At 41.6% G+C, this 14801-nt stretch overlaps 1 protein-coding gene across 5 annotated transcripts in view; it reads right to left on the bottom strand.

Annotated features, from left to right (window-relative positions):
- Positions 1 to 972: 972 nt before the first annotated feature.
- The window catches only part of TEX14 (testis expressed 14, intercellular bridge forming factor), a 118715-nt gene continuing 104886 nt past the window's right edge, over positions 973 to 14801 (bottom strand). For all 5 annotated transcript variants that reach the window (XM_082705875.1, XM_082705876.1, XM_082705873.1 and 2 more), the window contains 8 exons: positions 13513 to 13609; positions 12021 to 12095; positions 9659 to 9736; positions 8830 to 8929; positions 5034 to 5126; positions 3017 to 3126; positions 1781 to 1832; positions 973 to 1348 (listed from right to left, as the gene is read on the bottom strand). In XM_082705875.1, the coding sequence (XP_082562001.1) occupies positions 1312 to 1348; positions 1781 to 1832; positions 3017 to 3126; positions 5034 to 5126; positions 8830 to 8929; positions 9659 to 9736; positions 12021 to 12095; positions 13513 to 13609 (642 nt within the window). In that variant the 3' untranslated portion in view covers positions 973 to 1311. The remainder of the gene's footprint in view (positions 1349 to 1780; positions 1833 to 3016; positions 3127 to 5033; positions 5127 to 8829; positions 8930 to 9658; positions 9737 to 12020; positions 12096 to 13512; positions 13610 to 14801) is intronic.

Here is a 14801-nt window from a genome sequence, read left to right as displayed (position 1 = left end):
GACTCTGTGAGCCTAATGAATACTAACAGAGTATTCATAGCCTTAATGAATACTAACAGAGAATGCTATAATATCACAACTCACTATTTATCATGCTGCTATCAGCCCTTCTATTTTTATGTATGTTGGTTTTGTGTCACCAATTAAAGGTTTATGACAGGAAGGATTATATATTACAAGTCCCTGTATCCTCCAAGTTTCTTACACATAGTATTATTTGTAAAGTAGTTTGCTTTGATTTTCTTCTGGTTATAATGACAAGCATCTGTCTCCTGATTCAAAATGGTCAAACAGATTTGTACCTTCTTATTTTATTTGTGCAGGCTAAAATTCTTCGGTGCTAGTAAGAATTGTATGAATATGACCATCCTCAACAGGAACAATTCAGTTTTCACAAACAAAAGACCTATTATTTATTTGATAAGAATAAAATGTTAGCTGGCTAGTACTGTACAACAGCACACAGCTTCTAAGAAAAAGTTTTTATTCATATGTGAAGGCTCTAAACTTGAGGTAGATGAAGGTATATCAATCCTCTAAAAACCAGGCTACACATGTGTATGCATCTGGCCAGTAGTCACTAGCTGCTAAATTAGAAAAAAGGCTGTGATCTTCATCTTACCACAATTTCATCCTCTAAGGCACTAATGAGGTGAGGTATACAATCTGAAATATACAGAAATGATGTTTGTTTACCTTAAAGAGTTCAAAATATCTTGGACTTTTATTCTGAGCTGTAGTTTCATCATGTAAGTCAATTCTAGCTGGAATGGGAATATGGCAATCCTAGCCAAGAGGAGGGTAGTATTTCTAGTCTAAAATACGGATGACTGGTGCCGGTTTATAGGAGAGGTGGTAGCAGTAGCTGCTTATACATCCAACTTTATAACAGATATTGAAGACTCTTTGGGTGGCAGTTCCTCTCCCAATAACTAAAACAAAGAAATTTCTCTTACACAGCTAAAACCTAAATGGTATTAACAGTAAACATTTTATTATATAAGATGAGTTAAAGTTTCAAAAATCTTAAACAACAAAACCAAAAACCATTCTGGAAACAATGAGAAAATTTTACAACAAAAGCTGCCTTTCACTTTTCAGAAATGTGAACTAAAAATAAATTGTTAAATGTGCAAACAGTTAAGTGTGCAAACAGAAAGGGCCAGTGGTTCCGTCTACTGCGGCGGCTGAACAAAGTGCAAGCTAGGGGGTCACTGCCCTGATGGTGTCTGAAGCAGATGAGGAGAGGCTGGAGCTCACCAGCAGGATGCTCGAACTCTGGCCAGGAGTCCACCTGCGATCCAAATGCCATCAGTCTGACAAGTCACTCTGATCCAGCACGATTATCCTGTGTGTATATTTTTTAAAAAACAACAACAAAAAAAGGAGTTTCGAGTTGGTGTACATGTTTTTTAAAGACACAAACAGCAGTTTCTTTCTATTCAACTGAACACACGGGTAAGGGATTTGGATCTTTATAAATTCAAAGGGGATAATCAACTAGCATATCATGGGAATGCACAATGACTGCAAAGCAACGGATAGCACCATTCTGTCCTCCCTGTCTAAAACTGCTCTTGTGCTGACTCTACTATTTTACCAAAGTTGGCATGAATTTCCCCTTATATTTTAATTAACTATAAACATTAACAGATAAAAAAATCCAGCAACTTTGAATTCATTATCATTTTAAAAAATTATCAGTAACTTGATCATTCATGTTTAAAACCTGCTCCTATTTCTACAGACAGTGAACTTTGACCTATAAGCATATCATTACCTGGATGGCTCAGACCAACCCAGTCGCTTCCAAAAACAGGGTTTTAGTTCCTCTTGATGAAATATAGAAAGAAGAAAACACAACCAGATTACTGTCTGGGTCAAAGTGTGCCAGGATTTAGAAGTCACATTACAATGTTCTCTCTCTAGTTTAGGGTAGACAACAGTCGTTTTCTTCTACAGAGAGAGAATCTTTCTAAAAACACGGTTAATGGGCATTCCCTCCTAACATTCCGCAGCTCCTCGTCATAGCCATGGACACTAATGCTAATTCACAAAGCCCCTGCGTTATGTTCTCAGTGATTTCAACACTAGCTAAATGCTCACACACACTGGGCCTTGTGCCAGTCAGGGTCCCAGAGGAAATCAAGTACACCCCAAGCCCTTTAATGAGGTGACGACTTACACAGGTACAGTCAGAGTTAAGGGAGCAAACAAGGGATGGCAAGACATCCAGTTGACTAGCAGTAGACGCAAGCCATTATCACTTCTAAGTCTAAAGGGACTGTGATGGAGGTGGGACAGAACAGTTACTGGAACCCAGTGACAGCTGCAGCTGAGAAGGACAGGCTGCCTTACAGAAGCTGTGCTTCTGGGGGGATACCACTTCTATGCAGAGACCAGGTGCACTGACCAATGGGAAGCCTGCTGGCCAGGAAACCCAGGAGATACAGTCCACAAAGCAAAAACAGGGCAGACAAAGGAGGAGAATGAGAATGAACCAGGGAAGGGATGCAAGGGATACCAGATATTTTGAAAGAGTTAATATTTCTAACTTCCTAAATAGGAGGAACCTAAACATAGAGGGGTGTCATTTGTGAATGATGCCTAAAGCTCTGTCGAAATAGTTTTGAAATAAGATTAATTTATACCTCTCGAATTACTTGTAGACTCCACTTAATTTCCACAGTTTATGATTTCTTATAAGATTCTACAGCCTCTGTGTGAGCTAAATATAGAACTCCTTTGAAGACACTAGACAATTAGAAGCAAAACATCTTTCCAGACAGTGTGCAAGATAAGATGAGGAGACTAGCCAAAGGCTTGCTTAGAAATAGAATTGGATTTTGTTACGGTTTTGTGATGAAGATATGACTGGCAATTAACAGAAAACATAGGCTGAACTACAGGAGACAAACACAGAAGGATTAGGTATAGCATCTGGGAAATATTTCTAAATAACTAAGATGTTCATCACAGTCCAAAGACTCCAAGCTAAACAATCATTCATTCATACCTTCTTCAGAAGTTCCTAAAAAGCTGTCCGATTTCCTTCTCTCTGATTTGATCCTTTCTTCTCCTTTTCTTTTCTTTTCACCAGCTTCTTGATCCTTGATATTTTCCTCCCTTCAATGGCAATGATTTCAAGCATCAAACCATATGCACAATGCCCAGGAGAACAGGACTGTTCCAAAGAAATCACAATAGATAGCACTAGTGGCCAGGCATTGGGTTGTGTGCGGTAACGTACATGAACACATTTAATTCTTATTACTTCTATATGAGGGAGTCACCATTACCATTACCATCCCCATTAAGTGATGGGAAAACTGAGGCACAGAGAAGTAAGTTACAGGCCTCACTAAGTCCTGGAACTGGGATCCAACCCAAGAAGTCTGTCCCAGACTTTGCTCTCAACCTCTAGGCTATATTATTCACCTCCACCCAACCCCCACAAAGCATTTCACTTATGTTCTAATTGGTGTCCTTTTTATAACCACCATTTATTATCTCACTTTATTTCCTGAAACTCTCTCTGAAGTATCCGATTAAAGTATCTAATGATTTTAAGGACCATGTTTGCCAAACTAGTAAGCAGAAAGCATCTGCCCCACACAACGGTAAGCTGCTGAAGGGCAGAGACATCCATCCCTCTGCTTCAGCACAGCACCTGGCTCACTGTCCGTGCTCAAAAGATGCTGGCTCAACCAACTTGACACTGTTTAGGGATTTTTCTTCTGTTCTCATTAGCTAAATATTCAAAAAATATGTAAAATGAGAGAGAAAATAAAGCCAGCTAGAACAAAAAGGATTTTTCCCTCCTAATCTCTCATCACTAACATAATCATAGGCTCTAGAATTGGAGGAAGCCTTCAGGCTCTCTTCTACCTCCAGCCAAATGTCTGGACCCAGTGTTGTCTAGCCGCGCTTGAGTGGGAGGAGCTCCCACTCAAGGGAATGTAAAGGCAGTAGTTTTCTCTATCAGAAAGCTATGGCTCTTAGAAAGCATATGCTTTGCTAAATAAAAAATACCTAACTCTGCAGTTTATAGTCACTAGCTCTGTCCTTTGGGGAAGAAGAGAGTAAGCACACACTCTTCACTTTATAGTATCTCTGGTGTTTGAGGGCAGCTATCAATTCTTCTACCCCATCTGTGCTTCTCAGGCTAAGCCTCTCCAGTGACTTCAGCTCTTCTCACAGGACATGGTTTCCAGACGTCTGACTGTTCTAGGGCCACCCACTCCTGTTTGCCAACATCTCTTTTAAAGTATGGCACCCAGAAAGACACCCCACACTATGTCCCAGGAGTCCTCTCTCTAGTGTGAGACATCGCCTTGCTTGGACAATACAATTGTCTATCCAGCATTAATGCTGCACTGACCTTTTTAGCATCAAACTGAGACCTCATGGAGTCGCTGCTTATGGACTCTTCAAGAAAAATTTCTTGAATTCTTACCATGTCTCAAAGTCTATGCTAAATGCTGAGCATATAAAAATAAGACACAACTTCCTCCCTCCAATGAAATTACAGTGAGGAGGACCTTCCAGTCCAAAATTCTCCATTTGGCCAGATCCCTCACATTCTACACAGTTCAATGCTAACCTTCATCTTTTAGAGAAATCTAACATTTCCACCTGTCAAGAATATTTTGAACCCACAGTCTACCACCTATCACATTAGCATTCATTCTTTTGTTATCTTTTTGATTTGTGTTATCTAAAAATTTGATAAGCATGCCTTTTCTGATTTAATTCAAATGACTGATGAAATGTTGCAGGTGACAGGGCCAAGGTACAGCCATCTTAGAGGGCTCTCTGTATACTAATATCAGTCTGAGAATCAGTATCTTGAGCACTGTAGGTGGCTGGAGGAAGAGGGGCTGACAGGAGTCAAGGCTGGCTTAACAACAGCAATGTAATGACATCACCAGACACTCATTCTTTAAGGAGTCAAGGTATTTTTTAAAAAACCTAAAATCTAGACCTCCTTCCTGAAAAAGAAGAAAATGATCCTCTGATGGGAGAACAATAACCTTGTAGAGCCTTCAGGGAGATCTTGTAGCTCCGTGTTGTCCTCGGGGGGCTGTAGCCATCTTTCCAGGTCCTCATCGAGAGTAGAGTGAGCTCTGTCCAAGGGCAAGTGAAGAAATTTGAGACAATTCTTGTCCCATGACAAGGAGGCAAAGTGTTTTAGAGTGGGAAAGGCCCTTCAAACCAGTGCTTTCACTGTACACATGAGAAAATAAGAACTCGGTGAGATTGTATCTAGAGCAGCAGAGGTCACTTAGATCTGATTTAAATGCAGACCAAACTCTTCTTTAGGCCCTTGACCGAAAGCCTCAGCACCCCTAAGAATAGTTATCTCCCAAAGTCCAATATTAGACTCAGTCTCAATTCTAGGTCATTAAGTCAATTTCCATCTGAGGTTAGAATTGTACACTCACTCCTACACCTACTTTGGAGGAAGAACTACCTCTGAGGCTACAGGATGCAGACAGTGTTTTTGGAAGGCCTGAAAAGTTGCTCTGTGGGCCTCTATCTGTGCCCAGTACAGCCAGCCCTTTCGGAAAACAGTAATAGCAGCTAACTTTGAATCAAGAGCAAAGCACTTTATACAACCAAATTTAACTTGGATTTTTTGAGCTAATCATCTTATCTTGCTTGAATAATGATGTACATTTTTACTGAAGGTGTTCTAAGGAGATGGAAGGGTGGTATTTATGTCATATGTTATAGAAAAAAAGATTTCTTTTTTGAAATTATTATTTTTTAAATATTTCACTTACTTATCAGTGAGAGAGAGAGAGAGAGTGCACAAGCAAGGGAGCAGCAGACAGAAGAAGTAGGATCCCCACTCAGTAAGAAGCCCAAAAGCAGGACTCAATCCCAGGACCCTGGGATCATGGCCAGAGACTGAGGCAGATGCTTAATTGACTGAGCCACCCAGGCGTCCCTAGAAAAAGATTACTAAAACTTTAAAGAAGTATGTATCTTCTCCCACTTTTGCCTCTCTGTTTTTTTTTTTTTTTTTTTTTTTTTTCTGTCTCCCCAGGAAGGACCTTCCTTGCAGGTCCCAGGACTCCAGTCTCCTCCTCTACTTCCCAGACTTCCCTTACAAGTCTCTTTCTTTTCCTTCCTCACACAGAATAATTTAGCCCTTGCAGAGTGTGCCGGAAACTGTATTCACTATCTAAAAGATATTCATAGCACTCTTCTCCTTTGCCTTCCTCTTCTGTAGCAGCTAAAAAGCTAAAAACCCAATTTATAGTCTCCCTTGCAACTTAGGGTGGTCATGCATCACATTTGGCCACTGAGATATAAGTGGGCAGGCACTGCTGGGGAGGGCTTCTGGGAAAGTTTCTGCTCTCCAGATAAAAAGGGGCAGAGTCACAATATTCCTTTGCCCCACCCTTTTATCTCTGCCTGGTGTATGGATAGCAGCCATCTTGCAACGAGGAGGTGACAAGTCTGAAAATAAAGGTCAACATGCCATGGTGGCAAAGCAAGCATATCAAAGAGCCTAAGTCCCTGGTCACATCACCAAGCTGCTACAGCAGGCATGCCCTGCCAACCAATGGGACTGCCTCTTGTGTGAGACAAACCCATCAAAGCACAATGGTGGGGTTTTCTATCATCTGCAGCTGAAAGAATTCTGCAGGCTACCCTAAGGATTCTCAGGACCAGGATTAGGATAAGGGGAATTGTACAAAGATAGATTCAGATCTTCTTTTTCTTCAAATTTTAGACATTCTGCTCATCGTGGATTTTTTGGCATGAATTTTCATTTTTAAAAATACCGCATTAAAATAATCTATCTTGACTCCTGTGTTTTTTAAAATAAAGACTTTATTTATTTATTTGACAGAGATATAGAAAGCACAAGTAGGAAGAACAGCAGGTGGAGGGAGAGGGAGAAGCAGGCTCTCTGCTGAGCTGGGAGCCTGATGCAGAGCTCAATCCCAGGACCCTTGGGATCATGACCTGAGCTGAAGGCAGACACTTAACCAAGTAAGCCACCGAGGTGCTCCCAACCTCTGCATTTTTTGGTGTCTTCTCCTTCAACTTTGTGCCTAAGGATTGTGTCTCACTCACCTCACACCAGTCCTATTCCTGAATCACGGAACAAGGCAAGAGAAGTCAGAAGGCATGAGAGGTGAACTGAAGTGGTGTACCTTGCAGCATGGGTCAAAGGAGAGCCCTGAATCAGGAATGGAATGGGGTTTTTTGAGGCAACCTTGTGTTTTTAGACTCAACTGTCTGGATGATTGCCCCCATTTTTCTCTTATTTGGCTACAAAGATCTAAAAATTCTCTTCCAAGGCCTTTAACTGAAACATTTTTTAAAAAAGCCGAAACCTATGTCCGCCTCACAAAATGAAGTAAAAACAAACAAAAACAGAAAAAAAGCAACTTGACAAGAAAAAAGTCCTATTAAAAAATGGGCAAAAGGGACATCTGGGTGGCTCAGTGGGTTAAGCCTCTGCCTTCGGCCCAGGTCATGGTCTCAGGGTCCTGGGATCGAGCCCCGCATTGGGCTCTGTGCTCAGCGGGGAGCCTGCTTCCATCCCCCACACCGTCTGCCTCTATGCCTATTCGTGCTCTCTCTGCCAAATAAATAAATAAAATCTTCAAAAAAAAAAAAATGGGCAAAAGACTTGAATGGTTATTTCTCCAGAGAAAGTCTACAAATGGCCATGGACCATATGAAAAGTTGCTCAACATCACTCATCACTGGGGAAATACAAATCAAAACCACAACGAGATATCACCTCATACTCATTCCACTAAAGAGGCTAATATAAAAAAAAAAAAAAAGAAAATAACAAGTATTGGCAAGGATGTGAAGAAACTGGAGCCCTTGTGCACTGTTGGTAGGAATGTAAAATGGTGCAGCTGCTATGGAAAACAGTATGGTATTTCCTCAAAAAATTAAAAATAGATTTACCATGTGATCCAGCAACACCACTTCAGGGTACATATCCAAAATAATTGAAAGCAGGATATCCAGAAGAGATATTTGTATACCTATGTTCATAGAAGCATTATTCACAGTAGGCAAAAGGTAGAAGTAACCCAGTACCTATTAATAAATGAATGGATTAACAAAATGTAACAAACACACACACACACACACAGAGGAATTCAGCCTTAAAAAAGAAGGAAATTCTGGGGCACCTGGGTGGTTCAGTTGGTTAAGTGTCTGCCTTCAGCTCAGGTCATGATCCTGGGCCCTGGGATTGGGCCCCACATCAGGCTCCCTACTCAGCAGGGAACCTGATCTCCCCCTCCCTCTGCTGCTGCTGCGCCCCCTTGCTTGTGTGGCACGCTCTCTCTCTCTCTCAAATAAATAAAATAGTTAAAAAAAGAAGAAGAAGAAGGAAACTCTGACCATGTTGCATGGATGAACCCTAAGGATATTATGCTAAGTGAAATAAACCAGTTACGAAAGATAAATAATGAATGACTTCACTTTATGAGGTATCAAGAGGAGTCAAACTCATAGAAGCAGAAAGTAGAAAGGCGGTTGCTAGGAATTGAGGAAAGGGGGAATGGGCAGTTGGTTTCTAACGAGTACAGTTTCAGTTTTGTAAGACGAATAAGTTCAAGAGACTGTTTGCACAACAATGTGAATAAACTTAACACTACTGAACTGTTAGGCTTATCTTATGACAATGGTAATTAAAAACAAAAAACTTTCAGGAATAGGGGCTATTAGGACAATATGAAGAAAGACCCTTTCTTCCCATGTTATTTGTCAATATCAGAAGACAGACTAATGCAAACTGATATGTACACTAAATCCTTTCAGAAATCCAGCTTTTTCTGTTACCTCTCTGTGTCCTCTTCTAGATCCTGAGTTTCTTTGGTCCAAAGCATACTACTATCTTCTTTTTCACAGTTAGTTTCTTGTTCTTCTAAGTGCCTCTGGTCTAAAAACAGTTGAAAGACTTTATTAGAACAACATCAAAAAACAATTGAGAAAGTTTGCCTTAAAATTAAGGCTAATCAGTGCTCCCTGAAGTATGCATTGCACGACTTCTTCCCACGAGAACCAGAGACCAGGTGGCAGTCCGCAGGGCGCCTGTATTCACAGCAGCTGCTTCTGGGGTCTTGGGAGCTCTCTGGTGCCAGGTGAAGCAACAGGAAACCTCACCTGTGCCAAGACTCAAGAGAGACAGAGGAAGCAGAGCAAGCAGAAGAAGAAAGGGCACATAGAAGAAGAGGCAGGAGACCCTGGAAACAAATTGCCCAGATTTACGTGGGGGACTACCCTGATTTTACTTGTTAGATGTTTCTAGGTTGAAGCCCCAAGGAAGGAATTTGGGTGGGGAAGTGTAGAACCCTTTAATCTATGCCAAGCATTTCATAATGGTATCTCATTTCATCCTGCCAGCAGTCCTGTGAAGGGAAGGTTTGTTCACTATCTTATAATGTAGCGGGCACTGTGCATACCTCAGGAGGTAGGAATTATCATCCACATTTTACAGATGAGGATGACTGAGGCTCAGAGACATGAAATCATTTGCAGTACAAAAGTGGCAACTGAGGTGGAAGTGTCCATGACTTCAAGGTCCACAGGACCCCAGATGTACCAATGTGTTGCCAAAGACAGTGTTACAGCAAGGCCCTGATGAAAAGGACCTGGGTAGTTGGCTTACCTTTTGCAGTGATGCCTAGATGACTTGCTGAGTTCTCCCCCAACACTGTGGATGGGGCCTGCTGCTTCTTCAAGTGCTCTGTTACAAGTATACAAAAGCAGAAGGCAACTTACTTCTTCCTTTACATATCACACCATTCTCTAGGGCAGTGGTTCTCGAAGAGCAGCCCTCGGATCAGCCTCAGTATACTCACTCAGTTATACTCAGCATACTCTGACTTAGAAGCGCAAATTCTCAGGCCTCATTCCAGACCTACTGAGTCAGAAACTCGGGGGGTGGGGCCAAGCAATCATATCTTACAAGCCCTCCAGGTTACTCTGACAGCTGGTAAAGTTTGAGAACCATTGGTCTATGTCGTTCAATTCCCTCCAACAGTAAAAATAAAAACAAAAATGGTAACGATGATAGGTCACATTTGCAGAGCCCTACGTGGCAGGTACTGTTTTTAATTTACACACATTCATTCAAGATTAATGTTTGCAATCTTCACAACAACCCTACAAGACTGATCATATGATTGCCAATTCTGTTTAGCAGATGAGGAAATGAAGGTAAAGAAAGGTTGAGGACCTTGCCTGGTATCACATAGAGAGTAAGATGCAGAGCTGGGATTTAAACCTAGATGGTCCAGCTCTAAGATCTATTCTCCTAATCTGTATTTTATTCTCTCTCAAATAGTGTGGAACAACATCAAAGCAACTTCCAATTTTTTCCACCTCTGTAGCCTATATTTCATATTTTTACTAAGTTTATGAAGAGACAGAAGGCAAAGAATATCCATAATTTCTAGTTCCTAAAGAATTGACTGCAAGACCAAGACAAGTGTCTGCTAGACCCCGCATACTGCTTTGCATTTGCTAGCTTTACAGTATGGTTCAAGTGCTCCCAGAGCAAAGCAGGAAGATAGATGGGAGGCAGCGCACACACAGGGACCATGGGTTCCCTGATGCAGCCCTATTGTGTGCAGGCACAGGGCTCTCTCTTCCTGCAAGTCAGGAAATAGGCCCTTCCTGCCACTCCTGGGCATCAAGAGGCCCCATTTGATTATTTCAAATAATCTGAAATTTAAAATTCCATTTTTATCCTTGTTAAAATAGTCCCCTGTTGATCTTAAAGGATCATCTTTATCCTAGGGTTCAAGAGGATCCTCCCCTTTAGGCCCTTGTCAGAAGACTAGAGCTTTGGATGTGGGTCCTCCCAAAGAACAGGTGTCAGCACCAGGGCACTCCCCAAAGCTCTCTTGAGGTGGAACAACAGAATAATATACAATCATTTCATGGGAGTGTCCATTATTAGGAGAAACTACCCAGGTGCCCTTGCGCTTTTGTCTTTCTGGGAAATTGCTGACTCATGTCAAAGTACAGACATCACCTAGAAACCTAGTCCAGATAATTCCCATATGTAAAATGAGGGAGGGTTTCTGCAGCATATACCGTGGTACAGCTGTGCCATGAGGCAGAGCCCAGGATGAAACCTGCTAACAGCTGCTGAAATGGGGGAGTCCATATGGTGATTAAGAGAGAAGACAGCAGGATCCAGAGGGAAAGTATCACTAAGGTTAAACTGCAAAGTATCCTAAAAATCCGCCGTAAGTCATGACCAAGAACAAATGACACTGAGAATTTACCTGAGCTGGACATGTATAGGTGACCTCTACTCTTACAAGCAGCAGTTCTATTGTTATACTAAGAAAAGCAACTAGAGAGAAGGAATTTGCAAAGACTCCTGGGGATCTCTATAGAAGGAAAGGGTGTAGGGGTGGGAGCCCTAAGAGCTTAACCCAACAACCCTGTGACCCTGTGGAATTGGAGGAGAGGTGTGATGAGGTAAGAAGGGCCCATGAGTATAGAAAAAGAAACTAAGGAAGGTTCTGGCAGCTCTGACTCTGGCACCCTAGTTCTTGTGCCACTAGAAAAGTAACTCATCTATGATCCTGATACCTTAAATACCTCCCGCTGATGGCAAAACTGAAAAGTACAGGATATGTCTTGGCCTCAGTAGCTAGACACCACGCCTCCAAATTATCATTGGTTTGGTTCAAAAAGGAAGTGAAAAATTCCTTTAATAAAAGAATTTCATCTTAATAAACCACTCAAATAGTGTTATTTCTCTTAGAATCATTTCCATAGGTCCTTTAAGTAACAAAATGACAACAGACACAGGCTAATTATCCTGGCCAGGTTTCAGTAGTAGTGTGAGGCCCATTTCATTGGAAAACCGCTCCTTCCTGAATTGTACATTCTATGAGACATTCTGAGAGGCTTTTGTACCAGTGCTTACACATGAGACAAAGAACCACACTGTGGTCAGTGACCATAACAAAAAAGGCCACGGAGCACATTCGGTATTGAACATCCCTTACCAATTTCGTCAAGCAGCTCTTGAGATGGTGGTGGTAGCTCATCAATGTGACGCTGTGAAATGGCTTCTACTAGTGCTTAAAAAAGATAAAGGGGAAAAATGACTTAATACCTTCCTGGCCCTGAACTGGATTTTCACAGCTTCCACATAGACTTAGGACCTCTCAACAGTAAGACAAACTAAGGCAGGGAGATAGCCTTTCTTTCACATTAGCAGTCCTACCTGAGACCTCCTAACATGTGAATGGGTTTACTCCCCCTTTTACTTCAAACCCTTTCCTACTTTGCCCCATACCCACCCCAGTACTGCCTGATCCGTGTCCTTTCCTTCTCAAGGATATTGGGGTACATGAGGTACAAATTCTTACTAAGTGGCTGGGGGCTCGCAGAGGGATAGAGAGGCTCTGAACCACTCAAAATGAACAAAACATAAAGTGGGAGGTCTTTCTCTATAGATTATCAGGCCAAGGGATACAAAGCAACCATTCTTTCGGCCTTTCCCTAACTGCTCAGTTGTAACACTAACCAAAACCCCTCAGCATAATTCACAAAATCCAAGAACTGTGCCAAAACATAAGACATTAAAATTAGTATAGCAAAGGCAACACACCTCAAGGGCTGTTAATATTCTCATATCTTTTGATTTGAAAACTATCTCTTAAGAATCTATCCTGAGAAAGGTATCAGAGGTGCAGACAAAGATTTTCGTACAAAAAGCAAAAATTAGAAAACAATATAGAGGCGCCTGGGTGGCTCAGTGGGTTAAGCCTCTGCCTTCGGCTCAAGTCATGATCCCAGAGTCCTGGGATTGAGCCCCGCATCTGGCTCTCTGCTCAGCAGGGAGTCTGCTCCCCCCCCCCCGCCCCCCATCTGCCTGCCTCTCTGCCTACTTGTGATTTCTGTCAAATAAATAAATAAAATCTTAAAAAAAAAAAAAAAAAGAAAACAATATAAATATTCAACATAAAGGCTTGGTTAAGCAACATATATAGAATGGACTATTGTAACTTCCACTGACTAAGGGGAAATCCTCAAAATATAGAATCAAAGAATAAAAAAAAGCCCAGAGCTGACACACAGTTATGATCTAAACTATGCTAAAAATATATACATTTTTGTATATTTCTAGAAATAGGAAATTAGAGGGATGCCTGGCTGGCTCAGTCAGTACAGCATGTAACCCTTCGTCTTGGGGTCTTGAGTTTGAGCCCCACATTGGGCAGAGAGTTTATAAAAAAAAAAAAAAAAAAAAAAAGATGAAAAAGATACATACCAAAATAATACAAGAAGTTTAAAAACTGGTGGTAGAATTAAATAGTAGGTTTTTTTATAGCTCTTTTTAATTCTCTAAGTTTAATGAATATGTTTTACTTTTATAATCAGAGGGAAAATAGCATTTCTATTTGAATCTAATGTAGCATCAAAGATGAGACTAAGGTTCCCTTAAATTGGATTTTTTTTTTTTTGGTCCTATTTTTATATTAAACACATTACCTTTCGGCAGGCTCCTTCTCTGGGTGGCATGGGACGATATGTCAGGTGACTTAGCAATGCTGGAGGAACCAGCCCCAGTAAATGCAGACAATCTTTTCTATAAGTAAGACATAAACATGGTAATTGATGACACATGCATTGAGCTCTAAAGACCCATGAAGTTCACTCACTTCCAAGATTAAGCCTGTGTTTCACTGATGGAAGAAGCCACTTGTTTTGTTGATTGAGTCAAACTCCTTCTAAAGGCCCCTCCTCTGCAATCCCTTCTCACCCCTCTTTGCCTCCCCAGTGCTCAGTACCTGCCTTTGTGTTGGATCACGCCAGCCTTTCTCACTAGATGGGGAGCTCCTCCAGAGCAGAGACTATGTCTATCTTATTTATATTTGGATGCCTAGAAGAGGACCTGGCAAGCTATCTGGCACTTAGAACCTGCCCAATTAACAGATGGCTGAATGAAGCATAAAGTTCTTTATCGCCCTACTTCAGAGTGGACCTTTTGTGAGTCAAATGCCCAAAGATGACAGTTGGGGTACCTAGGTGGCTCATTGGGTTAAACCACTGCCTTCGGCTCAGGCCATGATCTCAGGGTCCTGGGATTGAGCCCCACATCGGGCTCTCTGCCTGCCTCTCTGCCTACTTGGGATCTCTCTCCCTGTCAAATAAAAATATAAAATAAAAAAATTAAAAAAAAAAAAGAGGATGACAGTTGATTTTTATTTTATTTTTTTTTTAAGATTTTATTTATTTATTTGGCAGAGAGAAATCACAAGTAGGCAGAGAGACAGGAGGGGGGTTGGGGGGAAGCAGGCTCCCCGCTGAGCAGAGAGCCCGAAAAAGGACTCGATTATAGGACCCTGAGCTCATACCCTGAGCCGAAGGCAGAGGCTTAACCCACTGAGCCACCCAGGCACCCAACAGATGATTTTTAATTGAGGGCCAAAGCAAGACATCGATCTGCCTATAGAATGGTCAACAGATTTTTAATGAACAGTACCAAATAAGGAATTTGTAGTCTTCTTGAAGAGATCATACATATGAAATATGAGGGAGAGAGAAGGGGAAAAAGAAAAGGATAGCGGGGGAGGAGGAGGAGGAGAGGAGAAGGTAGTACACAAAATATGTGTTTTTATTGCAGACTATTGGTTCAGGAGCTCAGACAAGGTGATCAGTCAAAACTCTCAGAGAACCAAGCAGAGGAGGCATCAAAGGGAGAACTCAAGCCTCCTCAAGTGAGTAGGAGAGATGGGACGCCTGGGTGGCTCAGTTGGTTAAGTGGCTGCCTTTGGCTC

This window comes from Mustela nivalis (assembly GCF_964662115.1).
Source record: "Mustela nivalis genome assembly, chromosome: 17".
NCBI lineage: Eukaryota > Metazoa > Chordata > Mammalia > Carnivora > Mustelidae > Mustela > Mustela nivalis.
This window is presented reverse-complemented; position numbering and strand designations above follow the sequence as displayed.